Here is a 20,568-nt window from a genome sequence, read left to right as displayed (position 1 = left end):
GGTAAAAGGAGGTAGTTCTTCCAAATTATGTTTTTGAGTACTGGAAGAGTATATTCAGACTTGAGTAGTAAGCATATTTCACTCTTAAAGAACATAGTCTGCAGTTTTTCTGTTTTACTAGAAGTCATTGAAGAGGCAACCCAGAATTTGCTGACAGTGCAATTTGCAGTAACTATTGGAGTTATAAATCAAACATTTAAATTTGGTCTGCAAAGCCACATTTTTCAAACATACTGTGTTTTTAATCTTTTGTAGTGCTTCTACTTCTCATTCAGAGAACTCGGTTCATACCAAATCAGCTTCTGCTATATCATCAGATTCCATTTCAACTTCTGCAGACAACTTTTCTCCTGATTTGAGGGTATGTATGCTACTTGAAAATACTGATGATATCCATACTGTCCCAGCTATCAGTATGAACCTGTACTATCAGTACTATCAGTAGAACCTGTAATTATGAAGTAGATGATAACAGAAAGTTCTCAAAGCCCACACTCATGATTTGTGATGGTTTGTATATGCTCGGCTCAGGGAATGGCACTATTAGGAGGTATGGCTTTGTTGGAGTAGGCTTTGTTGGCGTAGGTGTGTCACTGTGGGCGTGACTCTCATCCTAGCTGCCTCGAAGTCAGTCTTCCACTAACAGCCTTCAGATGATGATGTAGAACTCTCAGCTCCTCCTGCACCATGCCTGCCTGGATGCTGCCATGCACCCACCTTGATGATAATGGACTGAACCTCTGAACCTGTAAGCCAGCCCCAATTAAATGTTGTCCTTATAAGAGTTGCCTTGGTCATGATGTCTGTTCACAACAGTAAAACCCTAAGACACTATTTTAGACAAGGCCAGTAAATTTGAACGTTTACTTACTATTTTAAAAAATGAATTATTCATTCCTTAAGTTAGTACTTTTAAATATTTTGTTTAAGAATAATATTTCTTTTGTGATCTGATTTTCCTAATTAATTCCATGGTAACAGGGAATAATAGCTAACATGCATTGAAAATGTACTATAGTCAACCATTACTCTAAGTACTGCACTTACATGAGCTCTCATGAGACTTCAAGTTTTGTCACTTCCACATGGCATCTTTGATTACTATGTTCATAGTCTTATAGTTAGTACTATACTGTACTTACTTTACTGTATTGCCAGTTGCATTAGTCAGGGTTCTCTAAAGGAACAGAACTGATAGGATGAAAAATGTATATATAAAGGGATTTATGAGGGTGTCTTACAGGCTATGATCCTAGTAGTCCAATGTAGGCTGCCTCCTGATGGAAAGGCAAAGAATCTGGTAGCTGTGCAGTCTATAAGACTGAATATCTTCAGCAGTCCCTATTTGGTGCTGGAATTCCAGTGAATTTGTAGAGAACTGCTGTCTTCAGTCTGTGTCAAAATCTGGAAGAAGTAGATTTTACCAGCAGTGAAAGAATGTCTCATCATTAGAATAGATGAACTTGCCAGCAAGAGTAAGAACAAGCAGGCAAAAAACAAAAGCTTCCTTCTTCCATGTCCTTTTATGTAGGCTGCCACCAGAAGGTGTGGCTCAGATAAAAGGTAGATCTTCCCACTTCCAATGATCTAATCAAGAAAATCCCTCACAGGAGTGCCCAGCTGCTTGGGTTTTAGTTGATGCCAGACATAGTCAAGTTGACAGCCAAGATTAGCCATCACACCAGTGTTCTATCCTGTTGAATCCAATTCTATAGGTAAGTCACATAAGTACTAGGTCATGGATCATTCCTATATATCGCAGTACCTTTTAAAAGTATTCCAGTATTTTTGTCTTACTTCTACAAAATTAACCACATCACTGAAGCACTGAAGCACTTAGTATATTTGTGGATTCATCTGCTTTTCTTCAACCACTTACCCATGAGTGATGGAAAACTGCATTTTTGTATGATGTTAATTCTACTCTTTCTTCAGAGTTTCTTTTTAAACAGTAGACATTCATTTTCAAGGTTCTGAAAGATGGGAGCTTGAACTTGGGAAGGTTCAAGTGTCTAGTATATTCTTACTTGTTTCATTCAGACATGGAGAAGATAAATGTCTTCAGTAATGAAGTTCTTTGCTGTTGAGAATTTTTGAGAGTTATTGAGACTACTATCTTTTTCATTTTAATAAATACATGAAGACAGGTTAGGGATCTATAAAGGTTGTAAAATACCTGTTGTTACTTTTGTATAATACTGAACTAAAGATATCTCCAGCTCCAGGGCTTATCTTCATAATCTGTGTGTTTGCACGCTGTCTTAATTACAGTGTCTTCCTGGTTAGCATCGGAAGATCACACACACACTCAGGCGTTACTCGGTGCTGGTAACAGTGGGTCTAAGTCTCGCTGCTCTCCTTTTTACCTCCAACAAATACATGGTTCATACCTATTTTTGTCTATTACTGGGTTAATAAAATAAAGTAGGGCATAAGCTTAATTTTAAGCTGTTTTGGTCTACTTGTGGTTAGATCTTACTACTTAAAAACAGAATTGGTTCAAAATGTAGTTTTTTAGTTAAAAAAAATTTTACCTCTATTGTCACCATTGCTGCATAAAGCAGCAGTTCTCAACCTGTGAGTCGCCACCCCTTTGGCAACCTGTCTCCAAAAGCATGTACATTATGATTCATAACAGTAGCAAAATTGCAGTTATGAAGTAGCAACAAAAATAACTTTATGGTTGGGGTCGCCTCACTATGAAGATCTGTGTTAAAGGGTCACAACATTAGGAAGGTTGAGGACCCCTGGCATAAATAATAAGTGACTGGCTCACACTTGCACGTAATGAGGCCAGAGTATTCATCAGTAACATCAAATGTTCTTACTTATTCTTATTAGGTCAGCTTAATTTTAAATCAGTTTAAAGTTAAAGAAAAACTGCTTAACTTTTAGTAAAGAGTTCCCATATAGATCATATGTAGTGTCTTAGGTTATTAGGTGTGTGTGTGTGTGTGTGTGTGTGTGTGTGTGTGTATGTATGTGTGAGACATGTAGTGAACCAGTACTTACTCTCATTACTGAGGTCTGTCTTTGAGTCATATCTCCATAGTTTAACTCCGTGTTCTCTCTGCTCCAGTATCTTACCCAGAACATTTGACAGTAGTGTCAATAAGGCATTCTCAATACTGTGACAGTTATAAGTGATTCTCAGTTTGAAGAAACTGACCCAATGTTCTGTGTAATATGTACCATTTTGCTCATTGTCAAACTGGGGTTGCAGGTTGTGGAAAGACCTCAGAGATGAAGTGCTGTATCCTCAGCCTTGTCAAGTTTATATTCTGTCACCATGGCTCTTCACCATAGAATTCACCTTGACTATTTACTGATTGAGGTGTTCAACGTATTTAATGTAGAGTATTTTGTCTCCTTATATTTAATCTTCAGAAAGAAGTTGTTACATACAGCCCATCCTTGAGAGCTGTGCCCTGCTATCTGACCCAGGGCAGAACATCTGCATACATATTTTGGTATTATTAATGTGAGATGTTTTTCTCTGCCTTCCCTTGTTGAGTAAGTTACCTTGCTATTTACTTCATTGTGGGCCTATGAATATTAATGTACACTTTAGGGTGACTGTTACTCTCACTGTGGAAGTTCCCACTGGGAAGATCTTTCATAAGGTCTCACATCCTTGGTGATATTTGAAAGTTCTTTTTTTTATGGACTGTGAGATGCTCATCCAGTACCCTGCCCTTGCTGTAACATTGTCATCTATTTTTTTCCAAAGGATCCTGTTTCCCTTTTTTTTCTACGTCTTTGATTTATTCTTTGACCCACCCTGAACCCACCCTGGTTCCTGTTAACCACCGCCGCTTCAGCAAGTCATCCTTCACTTCATCTTCCCTCTCTTACCCTCTCTGGTGACTTTTTCTTATACAAATAAACACAACTACAGTGAGTTTATTGTAGTGTAGTGACCATGTTGTGCCCAGGAGAGCTTTCCAGAGCATTCCTTTCCATTTTTCATCTCTTGCATTCATCCTTCCACTCTTCTGCAGTGTTCCCTGAACCATTTGTGCTTTTGTGCTTATGTTTGTGTGTGTGTGTGTGTGTGTGTGTGTGTGTGTGTGTGTGTGTGTGTTTGTGTGTGCACGCATGTGCGTGCATCAAGAGGGACTCATGATTGGCAGGGTGGGATATAGATGCCTTTTAGGGCTAATCGCTCTATAGTGACATATTCTCAGCACTTTGACCATTCATGACTACATTAGTCACTGACTACACTGCATGAAGTAGCATCTCTGGCCAAGAGGGCAATACTGGCACCTTCGTACACACTACTATTTAGGAGGTATTGACAGCATGACCTTGATTCTGTATCTGCTTCTTAGAAAAGTGGAACATGTTTCCCAGGGTGAGAATTTAATTTAATATTCCCCCTTTAATAAGGTTATTGGTATCATTTAAGAATTCTCTAAATAGTAAATCTACACAAGGGTCTCATGGCACTGATTGTAAGTGTGCTCTGCACCCTTGGCGTGGTTTTTGGAAGCTTTGGACTTTTCTATTATTATGATGGGACCCAGGCTTCTCTTTTATCTTTGGGACTAAGTAAGTTCACTGCCACTTGGACATATTTTTCCTCACCTATGAAATGAAGATCAAAAACTTACTTGATTTTTATGCTGTTTTAGGATTTATTGTGAAAATATGCAGGGTTTTTAGGGAATGCAAGATTTTATAGTTCTTAGGCATTCAGGAAATACTTTAGAAAAATGACAGTTTCAAATTATATGTGGCAATACTGCAGATTCTATAATTTGATTTAAAGTTAGTGTAGTAAGATTATAATTTCAAATAAAAGTAAGCAGTCTAAAATGAAAATTGAATGAAAAAAAAATAGCCTTTGAATAAAAAGTGTTTCTTTCTTACATATCCCCATCTAGGTCCTGAGGGAATCAAACAAATTAGCAGAAATGGAGGAACCAGCCCTGCTTCCAGGAGAGAACATTAAAGATATGGGTCTGTAATGCTTTTTGTCTGTGCACAGCTGTTCATTTTCCTATAGCTTCCAGCCTGTGTGCTGCAGGCCCAGACCCAGAACTGTTGGGAGTGTTCCTCTCTGGCTGTTGGGAAATATACGAATTCAGTGTTACCCTTTTTAAATTGTTACTGACCTCTGTGAAGAACAGTTTTATTACTTTGAAATACTTCATTCGGCCACTGTGTTGGCTAGCTAAAAACATTAAACAAGTGATTTTTATTAAAGTACAGTGTCTTATTTTCTACTTTTTGTAACTTTCTTCCTTGAATAAGTTCACGTTATTTTTTGGATGAAGTCTCTGATGTTCATTGCACAACAAGCATCTGTGTGTAGACAAGGCTTGCATCCTAGTGCAATACCTGTAATCAGTAAAGCTGTACTGTTGTACTTTGTGTTTTTGTTTTGTTATGCTTGTTCGCAAAACAAATATTCATAGATTTTGGGGAGTAAAACATTGGGTAGGTGAAGAAAGTGGTTTCTTAGCTAAATAAAGCAAGTACCATCTTTGATGTATTATCACTGTGGACACTAAGTGATAGGAATAGTTACCATAATGATCCTTAGGATAATATTGTGGGAAAGACATTAGCTCGCATTGGTGGATGAGGAAACTATAGCATAGGGAGCTTCTTAGCTAATAAAACCACAGCTCAGCCCATAATGGTTTCTTTCTGCTATTCTAAGATCAGTGCCCTTGTTGCTTCCAGTACAGTGTGTGGCCTTACAAAAGGATCTTCTGTTGGCAACTTTCCTTTACTACCAGCATGCCCTGGGACTTCACCCACAACCAGTTTCTTTATTGCTTATTCTTTCAGTTGGTTATCTCTCGTTAATAGGTTTACCCACATATGGGTTAATGAGTACAAATGTGTGTTTCAATCTGAGCCTCCACCTTTCTGCATGTAAACAAGTGCCTCTGTCTCTGAATCAGGCCTAACTACCCCATGCCAATGTTCTTATCTCAAATGTTCTTAGCCTCAGACTTACTCTTTATTTTGCATTTTCACCCTCAGGGGTCGCTGCATCTGCTTCTGCTCTTTTTTTTTAACTGTTGTCCTGCTTACAACATGTTGGAGGTATTTGAGTATATTCATGCAGATACCTACAATGGCTTGAAGTGGACATAGTTAATAATGATAAAGAAACCTCATGTGTGTTATGGCCATAGCATATACATGCCCATATACATATACAAATAAATAAATGTAATAAAAAGCAAAAATGGTAGTAGAAGCATTAAATGAATATGTGTGAATATATATATGTGTATGTGTGTATCACAGATATATAGAGATAGAGATAGTGATAGATATCTGAGGCTAAGTTACACATACACAGGTGAAAAGTACTTCATAAACTAAGTACTGGGTGACCAGTGTGAGCTGATTCTGCCCTTTACTCTGCTCAGGGTGCTAGTCAGAGTCTCTTTTCTCCCTTATGTGAGGCAGCTAAAAGCATCTCTCTTTGACTGCAGTGAGGGTGTAGAACAAAGCAGAAACAGGTGTTGGGAGTGGTGATTGCTGTAGACCTCTGTATTTGCAGTCCTTGCAACTTTGGAAGCATATGCATATGTCTTCCCTCCTTGTCTAGGAGTGAGGAAGTGCAAGAAGGACATCCCATGATGGTTGTAGGATAAGAAAGCCAGGTGCTTTTCCTGCAGAGGAAAACTGGGTCTGACATCACCCAGAACCATTTCAGTGACACTGATAAAAGCTATAAGATCATAACAGAAACAAAATCTGTCTTTATAATCTGATGGGTTTATTTGATTTCAGAAATTTCTAAATGAAACATGCATTGGAAATTGATTAAGAAAATGTTCCTCATCCTTCCTGAGGGATTTGATGTGGAATTTGGACAACTGTTAAAAGATTAGTCTTATTTCAAATTCCATACAAAGTAGTCAGCCCTTCAGATTGATTAATATGAAACCAAAGTCAGGAAGTTTTAGTGTCTTACAGATTGTGTAGGTTTTTGTTTCCCCCAAACTCCCCTTGGAAGTTTATAGAATCTTGTAACTCTTCAGAATTGACCTGCATTTCCTTGAAGGAATCTGATATTTTGCCCTCATAATGGCATGGAGGGAATTTATGATATCTTAAGATTAAAAAAACCCTGCATTAGCTAGGTGGTGAATGCCTTTAATCCCAACACTTGGGAGGCACATGCAGGCTGAACTCTTGAGTTAAAGGCTGGCCTGATCTGCAAAGTGAGTTCCAGGACAGCCAAGGACACTACAGTTCTTAGATTAAGATAAAGTTGGAAGTTTGGATTAAGCTTCTGAAGGTTTTTTTTTACATCATTTATTCTGTGATTTGTTACAATTAGCTAAGCAGTCAAATTAATTTTATAAAATGTGTAATCTGCTTTTAGTAGCACATGAGTGTCAAGTAAACTATGGCCATTTTGTCTTTTCAGCCAAAGATGTGACCTACATATGTCCATTCACTGGTGCTGTACGAGGAACGCTGACTGTCACAAATTATAGATTATATTTCAAGAGCATGGAGCGGGTGAGGCTTCTTGGGATTTGCTTCTGTCTGTATATTGTGTGGGTTTGGGATGTTTGCTTATTTCTGGTTAATTGGCTTATTTATTATTGACACATAAAGTCTTAACTATGTAGCCATAGCTGTCCTGTCACTTGCTATTGGACCAAGCTAGACTCAAACTCAGATGTCTTCCTGCCTCAGTCTTCAAGTGCTTGGTCTAATGGTGTGCTCCACTACTCCAGCTTCACTTCTGGATAACATTTGACTAAAGAGTTTCTGGTTAAGATTTTTAACATTTTGAGGAAACAGGTGTTGGAGATTGAACCCATGGTCCTATTCATGTTACTCAGGCACTTTGCAGTATTTTAGAAGTTGTGTGTTTTCTTTTCTCTTGCAGGACCCTCCATTTGTTCTAGATGCTTCTCTTGGAGTGATAAGTAGAGTAGAAAAAATTGGTGGTGCATCTAGCCGAGGCGAAAACTCTTATGGCCTGGAAACTGTGTGCAAGGTACATTTTACAATATTGGTGTGGTTGTGTTTGCTCTAGAAAACGGTTAGATAGACATGAGGATTACATATTAGAAATTTATTCTTATAGTAGTGAATGTTATTTGCTGTTAAGTCACATGGCATTTAATACCACGACCTAATCAACATTTTGCCCACCTCCTTTTTTGATTTTTCTAAGACAAGGTATCTGTCCTGGAACTTGCTCTGTAGACTAGGCTGGCCTCAAATTCATAGATCCACCTGCTTCTGCCTCCTAAGGTGTGTGCTGCCACCACCTGGCTTGTGCACATCTCAATTCTAGACCACATGACTTCTGTCTCATTTCTCAGTGCCCCAAGTAAAAGAAACAGTATGAGTATCATCCAGAATGTTTGCATATGTTAATCTTAAAAGTTTGTTGAATCTCATGTTAAAATTATTGACTTAGTAACTGGTAGTTTTTCGGTGTCAAGAAGGTTCTGAATATAATGGCTGTCATCTATGTATATAGTATACCGTGCCTCTTGGTCATTTCTCTTTAGCAAGAAATAGTACATAAAGTTTCAGGCAAGCTGATTTTTGAAATCATTGTAGATACGTTTTTCTGTGGATCTGTACCATTATAGTTGGGCTTTTGCTGGAGAGAGATTAACCAAAGAGGTGATCGGAGTGTCTGTACCAGTCATAGAGATGTTTACAGGAGAACACAGTGTACATGTGTGTATTTTCACAGAATGGTGCAGTTGGTACTCATTTGACTCAGATTTGCAATAAGCTATTTTATTTGTATTGAAAGTACACTATGTATTGTCTCTGTGTGTGGTTTTTCAAAATTATCAGGAGTGTTCTATGCCCTAAAACAGAAGAACACATTTGTATATTTCTGATGTCAGAATTATTGAATAGCAATACATTCATGTTTAGTGGTTTCATTGACAGCAGTGTGTCATACAACCCCACCAACCTTGTAGCCTGGCTGAAAGTTCTTTTAGTCTAGTTTTAATTGCTAATATGATCTTTCAGGTCACATAGTAAATGTTTCTGTATGTCACTTGGCATATAGATGGCTTGCAGAATGCACACCAGTTATAGAGGCCACAGTAGATTTCAGGAGTCTGAGAAGCCTGCGGAGAGAATCTGTTTATAGGTAGTAAATCAGACCAGTGCTGGAGGGAGTAAGCTACCATTGGGTGTGAGGCCAGCCAGCACAGGAAGTGAGTCTGAAGCAAGGGATGACCGGTTAGATTCAGATGGGAGAACACACAGGCAGTCAGGAATTTAAGTAGGCTAGCTCAACCTGAGCTTCAGGAGCAGTTGGGGAGTTCTTGGATCTTGACACACCAGGTTTCAGATGACATGGGCGCTATGGGGTTCATGTGAGAGAGCTGTATTTTCTATAGTCTGGTGTGTCTGTTAAGCTCTTGGCCTTGGTTTCCCTGGTAGAGTTTCAGTCCACTATGTGCCCTGCAGTCTCAGTTCAGCCCAGTGAGCTATAGAGTAGTGCCTGTCTACTCTTAGGAATAAACCATTGATCAGTCTCTGCTGATGGATGGATGGTGGGTGACACATAGTATCATTTCTGGGTGCTCTTGAGGATGCAGTCATCTTTCTTCCCTGGAATGAGGTCTAAAATTGCTTATAAAATGGAGTGTCAGTATTAAAAAATGAATATAAATATACTATCTCATATTGTACAGTACCGAGTAACAGAGTGATCGCAACAATAATGAGACTGTTAACAAAGTCAAGTCAACTTTTGCCTAAGTTAAAATACTTAAATAAAAATGGATACTTGTAAATCATTTTTAATCTCAAATACTTTTACTAGATGCTGTGAGCCAACCTAAGTTTGACTACTAATGTCACTCTGCCTGAGCTGAGAACGGCTGAGGACACATGTGGAAAGAGTCCCTGAGATCCAGTATAGGCTGAATCTGGGTGGTTACAGCCAGCTAGGAGGCATGTCACTGAAGGCAGGAAGAAGTAAAGGCAGTTTGGTCCTGTCTAGCAGAAGAGACATGAATTGAGCACTAGGAAGCAAGAATCAATAAGAATGTGATGTATGTGATGGAAATGTAGTAACAGCTGATGGTGGGTTTTATTTTTAAAAAGTAGGTTCTGGGAATTGAACTGCGGCCCTTTGCCTGTGAGGCAAGCACCTTACCTACTGAGCCATCTCTCCTGTCCAGAAAAGAACAAATGCTGATAGTGAGCGTGTGTCAGTACTTAATCATTTTCTTTTCCTTTGGCCCTGCTGAGCCGAGGAGCACAGGAAGATTCTCTGCCATGTAGTAAAGTGTACTGGGTTTCTTCTGCTCCCAGTGAGCCATCGTTACTTTTTTACTTGCAGGAGCTCATTTGTATTGTAAATGCAGATCTTCCCTTTACCTGACATTTCCAAGTAACCTCATTTGTTCATTAAAAAGGAACAAAGTGATTTAATTAGATACTATATCTTTTCTAGGATATCAGGAATTTACGATTTGCTCATAAACCGGAGGGGAGAACAAGAAGATCCATATTTGAGAATCTAATGAAATATGCATTTCCTGTGTCTAACAGCTTGGTAAATGATTCTCTCTAATCTTTATTGTAATTATTAGTGTGAACAAACTCAGCTAGGTTGTCCAGATTCTCCCTTTTATGTTCCTGATTTGGCACTTAGCTTAGAGGCTCTCTTGTGCCCAAGGTCCATTTCAGTAATGACATTCTGTAAGTATGTGTTGATTTCTTGGGAGGAAGAGCAAACTGGAGATTGAACCCAGGGCTTCACACATGCTAGGCAAGTGCTGTACCACAGAGTGATTTTGTTTATGTATCTTTATTTGAGACAGGCTGGCGTCTCCTGCCACAGCTCCATGAGGTCTGGATTACAGCCCATGTCACCGTCTTGGCTTATAATATTTTTTGTTAGGATGTTTCTATGGTAAAAGCTTCATTAGAGCTTGAAATCTCCCTGGGTGGTGGGAGCTGGCATTAAGACTAGGAGTTTGGGACAGTTACTAGTGTAGCGGTATTTTAGCTGTGCTAGGTTCTCTCAATTGCGTGATAGAATTTCACCTTTATGGCAGCCATATTCATTCACATGTTAGAGCCAGAGTGGATACAGCAGGGAATTAACTCAGTACTGGAATTAATACTGGATTTCTCACTTTAGTTGCAATTATTTTTCTAAACACCATAGTTTTTTTCTAGTTACATGTTAAAAAAGGTTACATGCCAATGTATAAAAAGCTTGTTCAGTATATTAGAGCATACAGTATGGACTTTAGAGCCACTCACTGCTGCTGCTAGTGCTGGAGCAGTTATTTGTGTTGGAAAGTACTGTCTTGGAGATGTCATTTATTATTTAGAATGAAACCTACAAAAGGTATCAAAATATTTAAAGGAACTAGGTTAGCATTTAGTAAATTTTTAAGTGGGTCTTTGTGTTTTTCTGTACTTTTTAAAATGTATAAAGATATTTAGTGTTGTAAATTAAATAGTAATTTCAGTCATAAAACAAACTATTTAAAAGGGGCAATACAAAATACTCTTACAAATATGTAATCAAGACAGTACTTTGAGGACATATTTCTGATTCATTACTTTCTTAAATGTCTTTTAAACTGCTGTTTATTTTGTAGCCTCTTTTTGCTTTTGAGTATAAAGAAGTATTCCCCGAAAATGGGTGGAAACTATATGACCCCCTTCTAGAGTACAGAAGGCAGGTACGTGCTTTTCTGTTCCAGCTCTTGCGTTCTGTGTTATTTTCATGACAGATAGACAATCAAAGTAAGGAGTTCTTTCAGTGTCTTCTCTTCCTTTTGTTTTAACTGGAAGCTAATCTGGGGGTTAATTGGTGGGTTTCTTCTCATTTCCTTAGATTGGCTTTTTCGAATACACTAGTGATCTTATTGAGTCTTTATCTAGTTTATAAGCATCAGTTTGTCTAAAAAACTGTTTGCTCAGTATAAAGTTGAAATGGGATCAGTAGTATGTATAAAGTTTAATGCTCTTATATGTCATAATATTCATTCAGTTTTTTTACATTTTAGGTGTCCTATAATTTATGAAATAAAAAAGTAACTGTTTTGCTTTCAATCTAGCTCTGCAAATTTTTGAGTTCCATTCTTCACAGAGGACAGACAGATACATTCCCTTATGCTAAGGGCAGCATTCGACTTACCTTAGTACTCATACTTTAACTTGCGTGTGTGCATGCGTGCTTGTAGGGATTGAGTTCATGCTTTCACATGTGCTCGGCACACACTCTACTACTGAGCTGTATCTCCCTTTTACCTGTAGATCAAAGTTTAATTACTGTTGATAGCTTCTCTGATGTTTTTCTCTTATCTTTGATACATCTAAACTTGGTGAGTATTTATTAATGGCACATGTGTTTTTCTTTGTTGAGGCTCTTTCCTCTGTCTTTTTTAAGGAATCATCTGCTACTTCTTTGGTATTGTTATTGCTTGTGCTCCAGTAGGGAAGGTACTGACTAGTTTTCTCACTGATAATGTCAGGATGTAGCACTGCCTGCTGTGTCGTAGACTTGAATGAGTGAATGAAGGGGGGCTTAGGGAAGAATTTTGCTTTTTGTGTGTTCTGTATATTACTAACATTTTGCATACTGGTTTTATTTACTAAACCATGTGTTAAACAAGGTGTAAAGGTACTAAATATCTGCACAGAATGGGTAAACTGAGGCATGGGAAGGTTTAGCAATCTGTCCATCATAACATAGTTATTATTGTGTGTGGAAGGTAGGATTTGAATTTACAAAATGCAAGCAAAACTATGTTTTAGTAGGTAAGTTAGTAAGTAGTAGTCTGACTAATGAAAGATAACCAGTTTGTACAGTGAGTAACATGAGTTAATATCAGATTACTGTAAAGAAGCTCACATATAGACATAGAGAAACTGTAGAACATCAAACCCACAAAGTCTTAGAGTAGCTAGAAGAAGGAGATTATCCTGGGCTGGTGAGATGGCATTTGGCACACAAGTCTACAGACCAGAATTTAATCCCCCAAATGCACATCAAGATGGAAGCAGAAAACTAGCTGCACATAACTCTCCTCCGGCCTCTAGGTGGGCTATGGTACCTGCCTTTACTCTTCTTCCCACTCCTCACAATAGTAGTTCAGCAGCAGCAGTAGCAGCAGCAGCAGCAGCAGCAGCAGCAGCAGCAGCAGTGGCAGTAGTAACAGCAGCAGCAGTGGCAGCAGCGGTAGCAGCAGTAGTAGCAGCAGCAGCAGCAGCAGTGGCAGCAGCAGCAGTAGCAGTAGTAGCAGCAGTAGCAGCAGCAGCGGTAGCAGGAGCAGCAGCAGCAGTAGCAGTAGTAGCAGCAGCGGCAGCAGCGGTAGCAGCAGCGGCAGCAGCGGTAGCAGCAGCGGTAGCAGCAGCAGTAGCAGCAGCAGCAGTAGTAGTAGTAGCAGCAGCAGCAGCAGCAGCAGCAGCAGTAGTAGTAGATTTCTTTTTATTATCTTTTAAAGCAAAAGTTGGGCTGGCAGGTTGTTTTTCAAAAGTGGAAGCTAGAGGATGGTATATAACCTGGTTGTATAATTAAATATGCTACTTGGTAACTATTTACCAGTAATCATATCCTGCAGAAATGGAATTGAAATAAAAAAACATTTCCTGACAGAGTGCTAGCGACCAGAGAAAGTTTTAGAGGATGTATACTTATGTCTATACAGCAGCAAATTCAGTCTAATCACTACCTGAGACAGCTGTAGTGGAAGCAGATACTGCTGTCTCTCTGTTCCCTCCCTCTCCCAGATATGCTTAGCACAGGCTCACATACATACTCTGTTAGTATCTAATGAATTAACAGGCTTACTAATATTACATTTGGTGCCAAGTAACTGCAGATCCCCACATTAAAATATGCCTTCCTAAAACCCTGGCTGTCACTGTTTGAACAGTTTTAAGATACGGGTAGTAGAGATAGGTGAAATTGGCTTAGGTGGCTGCCGTCCTAGTGTTGGTTATATTTTTATCTCACAGGTTGTCTTGTGTTATATGTCATGTATAGGGAATTCCAAATGAAAGCTGGAGAATAACAAAGATAAATGAACGCTATGAACTCTGTGACACATATCCTGCCCTCTTGGTTGTGCCAGCAAACATTCCAGATGAGGAGCTAAAGAGAGTGGCGTCCTTCAGGTCGCGGGGCCGGATCCCAGTAAGTATGCTGACTAGGTGTATCCATGGGTCCAGGATGACAAGCTACAGCATTTACCTGAGGATATTAGATACCAAGTTAAACTGTGATGTTAAAACAGTATTGCTGGCTCCTCACTAGTGCTCTGTGTATTGGTTGCCATTCTATATCTTACATATGCTTTAGTTATGGCGATAAATGCTTTTTTCCCTTGCTGAGTCCAAGAAAGTAGGAAACTTTACAAATTTATCATGTACAAGTATCTGAAAAGAGCAGATGAAATAATTTGTTTCAAATGCATAGATTCTGAGAACTTTACAGTTTACTTATACAGTGATAAAGTCAAGCAGTGTTTATTTAGCTCTGTTTTAATGTACTTATTTTTAAGACAAGACTTCTCAGTAATCAATGAGTTTGATAATAGTGTCTGATTAGGAATTAGGTAATTGTCTATAAAGCAGAGTTGGCTAGAAATAATGGTGGCATGTTTTCATGGTACCCTGAAGGGCCCCGAGCCTGTCCTGCCAGGCATCTGTATAGAGCCTGCTCTCTAGGAGGCTTGGCAGCAGGGACACAGTAGGTGTATGTCACCATGTCTTTCATTAAGGTTTTGTCATGGATCCATCCTGAAAGTCAAGCCACAGTCACTCGCTGCAGCCAGCCCATGGTGGGAGTGAGCGGGAAACGCAGCAAAGAGGATGAGAAGTACCTTCAGGCCATCATGGACTCCAACGCCCAGTCTCACAAAATATTTATATTTGATGCTCGGCCAAGTGTCAATGCTGTTGCCAATAAGGTGAGGGTTTCTTTAGTAATTAGTTGTCACTAGTCTGGTATTACTCAAGGCAGCCGAATTTGTCTGTACAGTAGCCTTGTAAAAAGTGGTCAGACCTAGAGAGGTAATGACAGAGATCCCATTGCACTAAGTAGATGATGGGAGCCTAAGTTCATTTTTAGCCTTTCAAAGACTCCATTTCATCCTTGTTAAAGAAAAATGAGTTAATCCGGATAGCTAAGCAAGTGACAAAATGCTTTAACATACCCCAAAACCTCTAGCATCATTAAATTTTGCTTATATTTTCAAACCTGTGTAGTCGTGCATAAATATTTGAAGTAAAATGGAAAACTTTTTAAAATCAAGACATTTTATTATGTCATTGAAAACTTATGTCATCTTAATGTCTGATAGCTAGTCACACTGAACTGTACTTAGACTTTGTCCTCCTGCTATGAGTGGCGATTGAGTGATCACCCTTACTTAGCTCGTGAGAATGTTCCTCATTCTGCATGTGCATAGATGTTTTTTTGAGGGCCTTGTGAAGTCCCAGGTGTTCTTTGCAAGTGGTCCTTTTAAAGGAGGCGAGGTAGGATCATGACATCCAAAGTCATTGCAAGCTGTAAAGCATGATTATTTTATCATCTTTCTTGTCACCTAAATTTATAGACTTTATTGAGGTTAAAACTCCCAAGTTTATTTTAAAAGATTTTATAATGCAGGATTCTTTCATTTAGTATTTAGTAATTTAAATGCCAAAAATTACAGTTTTCAAAAGCAGACTCATAAAATGTTATGTATCATTTGAACTTCATTTGTACTACAAACATCAAACAAGTATCACCCACAGGCTTGCTTTATCAGGATTTTTTACACCGTTGAGCACACTGCTACTCACCAACAATCTTCTTTTTTTACATTATCCTTCTTGATATTTTATAGAATGTGATGCCTAAATGAACCTTATAGCCTAGAAGTCAAATATATTCTCCAGCAAGTGCTGATTTTCCTCTCTAAATTCTGTGCCTTGGATAAAAGCAGGAGTCAGACTTAGCTCTCTCTGAGAAAGAAAGGACTAGAGGACAGCAGCTATGGTAGGGCAGAGTGTTAATGATCTTATGCTTGCCTGCCGCCCCTCGTTCTGGGAAACTCACTACATATGTACTGTGTAGCAGCACGTGTGGGAGGAGAAGTTTTCACAGCCAGATGGATTACTGTTGTAACTGCTCCTGCGGCCAGGACCCCATGGAGCCGCCATCTGACCTAGAGCAGCCACTCTCCTTACCCTGCAGTCCTCACACAGGACTCTGATTAGCTTGGGTTGAGGTCATCATATCCATTGCATTATGTTGCTTCCCATTCACTGATGGCAGTCAACCCTTGGGGCTTTTGGCAGTCTTTCTTACACTGCCCTATACTTGCATTTTAAGTCATGGTAGAGTAGCTAATCACCGAGTTCAGTTTTAAATGATTTTCATGCTTTTTGGTTTATCATCTAGTTGCCTTAAAAAAAATACTTAATGGAGTATGTGAATACTTAGTGTATTCAAAGCCCATCATGGCTGTGGGTTCTGTAGTATTTCCATCTGGTTTCGGTAGTGGGTTTATAGAGTAGCTACTGCTATGATGTTGGTTCTATAGGATTTCTTCCTGTTTCTGTGATGGGCTTGTATAGTAGCTACTACATATTCTGATATTTGTTGCAACAAGATTGCTTTGCAAGTTTCTCTATCCTGAGTTTTAGAGTTGCTTTGTTAATGACTTTTTATATCCTGTAGCAGTAACTGGTGCTGTGAGCACATGCCAGTTACTCCCTGAGGCATGCTGGGAGACCTATTTCCTCTAGCTAGGCCTCACGTTGTAAACATTCTCCCGCAATCTTCCAAACAGTACTAAGTGCAGCTAGGGAGCAAGTATGCAACACACAGCCTGTGGGTGATATACCATGTTAAACTATCACGTACATCTCTCTCTTCAGAAGTTGTCATTAATAAGTACTGTTGACATTTGACATTAAGTTTTATGACAATCTTGAATAGTCTATAGACTAGAAATCTGACCAATTTTTAAGATGAGTTTGGAGTTGAATGCAGAGGTACCAGTCAGGATCATATTAGTGTAGTTATTCTAGTGTCCTCATTTGTTTTTGTTAAGGCTCCACGGAGTGTGATTATGTAAGAATTAGGAAAGAGGATTTTTTTAACATAAACTGTGATATTAAACTTGGAGAAATTAGGTTTTCTTTCCTTGCTACAGCTTGTTTTGAAAAGTATATGGGATTTATAATTCATTTTAACTTAAAATGAATTAGCTGCTTATAGGGTAAGCAAACTGTGATTGCTGCTAACCTTGTCAACTTGATTGGAAAGAGGGCGAGTGTATCCATGAGGGTGTTTGAGAAATGAGAGCTCTGACTTAACCAATGGGTTAATGCAATTTTTGAGTCAAACTTCAGATTTTGGAAAGTTGTGAAGTACAGAAGGCAGAGCTTGGCTGGGGATGAGGCTGCTAGGGACGCCCCTTTGAGGGGTGGCCTCTGCCCTCCTCTTCTCATTCAGCTGACATGGGAGAATGGTTTTCTTCTGCCATGCCCTTTCCCACGATGAACACCATACTCCAGAAATATTGGGCCTGCCGGTGAAACTGAAACTGGAAGTGAAGTAAATCCTCCTCAGATAAATCCTTCCTCAAGTATTTTGTCACAGCAACAGAACACTAACTTTGAAATCATTATGGCTACAATGTTTTGTTTTTTAATTAAATATGTGAAAATGATGTGAAAAGCAGCACCTTGGGTAGACCAGTATGGGATCATTTTACATGGAATTGATAATTGATTATTTCAGTGAAGTTGGAAGAAAAATTTTGTTAAATTATAGATAAGAGTGATATGCATGGGGAAGTTTTCTTTAAAATGCTGATGTACTTTGGGGTGACACATAACTAATGTACTGCACATAGGCTTAGCACAAACTCTGTTTCTGGTGTACAGCAGTGGTCTCCTTATTTTGTACACTTTAGGTATTTTATGGAACTTTGTAATGGATATGTAAAGATGGCTATGCACTCATTTGTGATTTTCTGTGATGTGTGCCCTCTTGCAGGCAAAGGGGGGAGGTTATGAAAGTGAAGATGCCTATCAAAATGCAGAACTCGTTTTTCTGGATATTCATAACATCCATGTTATGAGAGAATCATTGCGGAAGCTTAAGGAGATTGTGTACCCCAACATTGAGGAAACTCACTGGTTGTCTAACTTAGAATCTACACACTGGCTGGAACACATTAAGGTGTGTATTTGCTACTATTTCTCAAAGCTTCCATCCCTTTGTCTACCTTGGCTCTTGTAACTGAACTTAGTAGGAAGGACCTGCTGAGTAGTGGAGCCAGTGACCCTGTGCAGGTCTGAAATAGCTGCATCTTACGCTATGCATGTGTTTCTGCTGCTACTCGTTTTCCTCTTTCCCATCCGTCTGCATTCTCTCTGTCCCACAGATGATAGTGTATCTTTTACTTCTGACAGTCTTCCCACATTGTACCCAATTCCTGTCTCCTGTGTTCTCAACTCCCATCCCATTTAATATGCTGTTCTTCATTTATGTGCCTGTTTTTGAGATAAGGTCCATGCAGTCCTCAACCTCAGACTCTTGGGATTATAGGCATGAGCCTTGGCACCTGCCTCCTTTTTATTGTTGACTGATGCATCTTTCCATGTGACTGACATAGTTCTCGGTCTATACAGGTCGTATATCTAACAAAACTGTATTAGTTTCTTTTAAGAAGTGTTTCTTTTTTTTTTTTTTTTAAACTTTCATTTTAAAACTTGTTTCCAGCTCATTCTTGCAGGGGCTCTTAGGATCGCTGACAAGGTCGAGTCTGGGAAGACATCTGTGGTGGTGCATTGCAGTGATGGTTGGGATCGTACAGCTCAGCTCACTTCCCTGGCCATGCTCATGTTGGATGGATACTATCGAACCATACGAGGATTTGAAGTCCTTGTGGAGAAAGAGTGGCTAAGCTTTGGACATAGATTCCAACTAGTGAGTAAAGAACCTTCATTTTACTGGGTTTGGTCGTTGTTTGCTCACGTGGGCATGTGCATTTGTGTGCAGCTCAGAGGTTGTCAGTTTAAAACAAATTCTACCTTAATGAGGAATTTACTTTACTCTTATTTAGAGACATGGTTCCTCTTTAACTCTGGAGGTCACAAATTTGGGATAGGCTGGCTAGCCAGCAAAACCAAGAGATCTGCCATTTCTGTCTCTCCATGCCGGGATTACAGGCATGCATATTATGCCTAACTTTTACTTAGGTGGTCAGACCAAACTCAAGTCTTATGTTCATGTGGCAAATACTTTGCTCACTGAGCCATCCTGAGCCTTCATTTTTAATGTTTCACATGCATCTTGTGCAAGGTATAAATTTGGCCATTTACTCAGCAAGTGAAGTCATGAGAGTACTATATTTGATAAAGTGTTAGTATATTCTTAATGTAATGCAATCTGAACCCAGAGTGGGGCTTTTGTTAGGTGTCTTACCTTGTCTCTCTGATAACTGCCTAGAAATTCAGCTGTCACTAATGGTCATAGTGGTATCCCTCTAAATGAAGCTATAAAATACTGGTAGCTTTCCATTTGGGCTTGTGTGAAAAATCACAGTGGTTCAGATACTAATTCAGTTTTATAAAGTAGTTTTACTAATATAGTCATTTGGAACTAAAATAATCGTGTAAAAAAATCTGGGCTCTCAACGGTTAAGAACACTTGCTTGTGTAAGGATTTCAGTTCATTTCCCAGCACTTGGGTCTGGCTCCCACATGCCTGTTACTCGAGCACTAGAGGATCTGATTCTTTTGGCCTTTGAGTGTCAAGTCTGTCATGCAAAATTAGGCACTGTAGGCATCTCTCCCAGTAGCTTACATTTTCTTATATTTTTCTATACAGTGATGTATTTACCTGAAAACTTTTTAAAACAAATTCTACCTTAATAAGGATTTTAAAGGAAAATTTTCCTTTCCTGTGTAAATAGACAGTATTTTTAGTAGCCTTTTTGGAGAATTAAGGATGTTTTGGAATCTGTCAAAGCTTAGCAGATGATAATAGTTTCTTAGAGGTTGTGGAATCCAGAAAATAATTTTTTTTTGTCCTTTGTGCCACAGAAAATACTGGCTCACAGTTAAACAGAGACTCCTGATCTGTTGTTTTGTTCCACTGTATCAGAGGCATAGGCATGTGATTTTTATCAGAAAAGTAGATATGGCAAATATTTACTAAAACTCTAATCTTCATATGATTAGCAACAAATAAATATTGTCCATAGTGTTTCACTTTAAGGAAAACTATGTTTTTGAAAAACATCATCAAATCTTCAAGTCTTATGATCCATACTTAACATTAAAATGTTTATCCTGATGCACAGGATAATAGCAAATGAAATGTGTACCTTCTCTGTTTTATTAATTAAATTAGACATTAATTTAAATGCTTACCTAGTAACATTAATTTTTCCTGCTTTGCTAATGATACTTGTCTAAGAAAACTGGACATTGTTCCTTCAATAGTGAGCATCTCGCAGGATAGAAAATAGTCTGCTATGGCCCATCCCCACTGCCCAGCCCGATAGCCAACAGCAGTTTACATTTGCACCAGGTATACCAATACTGCACACTGGGAAATGT

At 38.9% G+C, this 20,568-nt stretch overlaps 1 protein-coding gene across 4 annotated transcripts in view; it reads left to right on the top strand.

Annotated features, from left to right (window-relative positions):
- Positions 1-20,568, top strand: part of Mtmr2 (myotubularin related protein 2) — a 58,081-nt gene that overhangs the window by 31,144 nt on the left and 6,369 nt on the right. For 3 of the 4 annotated variants that reach the window (XM_028763419.1, XM_028763421.1, XM_028763420.1), the window contains 10 exons: positions 256-361; positions 4,890-4,965; positions 7,406-7,500; positions 7,877-7,987; positions 10,433-10,534; positions 11,595-11,678; positions 13,988-14,137; positions 14,724-14,912; positions 17,996-18,181; positions 18,725-18,931. In XM_028763419.1, the coding sequence (XP_028619252.1) occupies positions 256-361; positions 4,890-4,965; positions 7,406-7,500; positions 7,877-7,987; positions 10,433-10,534; positions 11,595-11,678; positions 13,988-14,137; positions 14,724-14,912; positions 17,996-18,181; positions 18,725-18,931 (1,306 nt within the window). Of the gene's footprint in view, positions 1-255; positions 362-1,610; positions 1,716-4,889; positions 4,966-7,405; positions 7,501-7,876; positions 7,988-10,432; positions 10,535-11,594; positions 11,679-13,987; positions 14,138-14,723; positions 14,913-17,995; positions 18,182-18,724; positions 18,932-20,568 lie in introns of all 4 variants that reach the window. The other variant, XM_028763422.1, reaches the window with a different exon arrangement.

The sequence above is a fragment of the Grammomys surdaster genome, unplaced genomic scaffold, assembly GCF_004785775.1.
Source record: "Grammomys surdaster isolate TR1022 unplaced genomic scaffold, NIH_TR_1.0 138, whole genome shotgun sequence".
Taxonomy (NCBI): domain Eukaryota; kingdom Metazoa; phylum Chordata; class Mammalia; order Rodentia; family Muridae; genus Grammomys; species Grammomys surdaster.
Note: the sequence above shows the minus strand (reverse complement) of the source record. Positions and strands in the feature narration are given on the sequence as shown.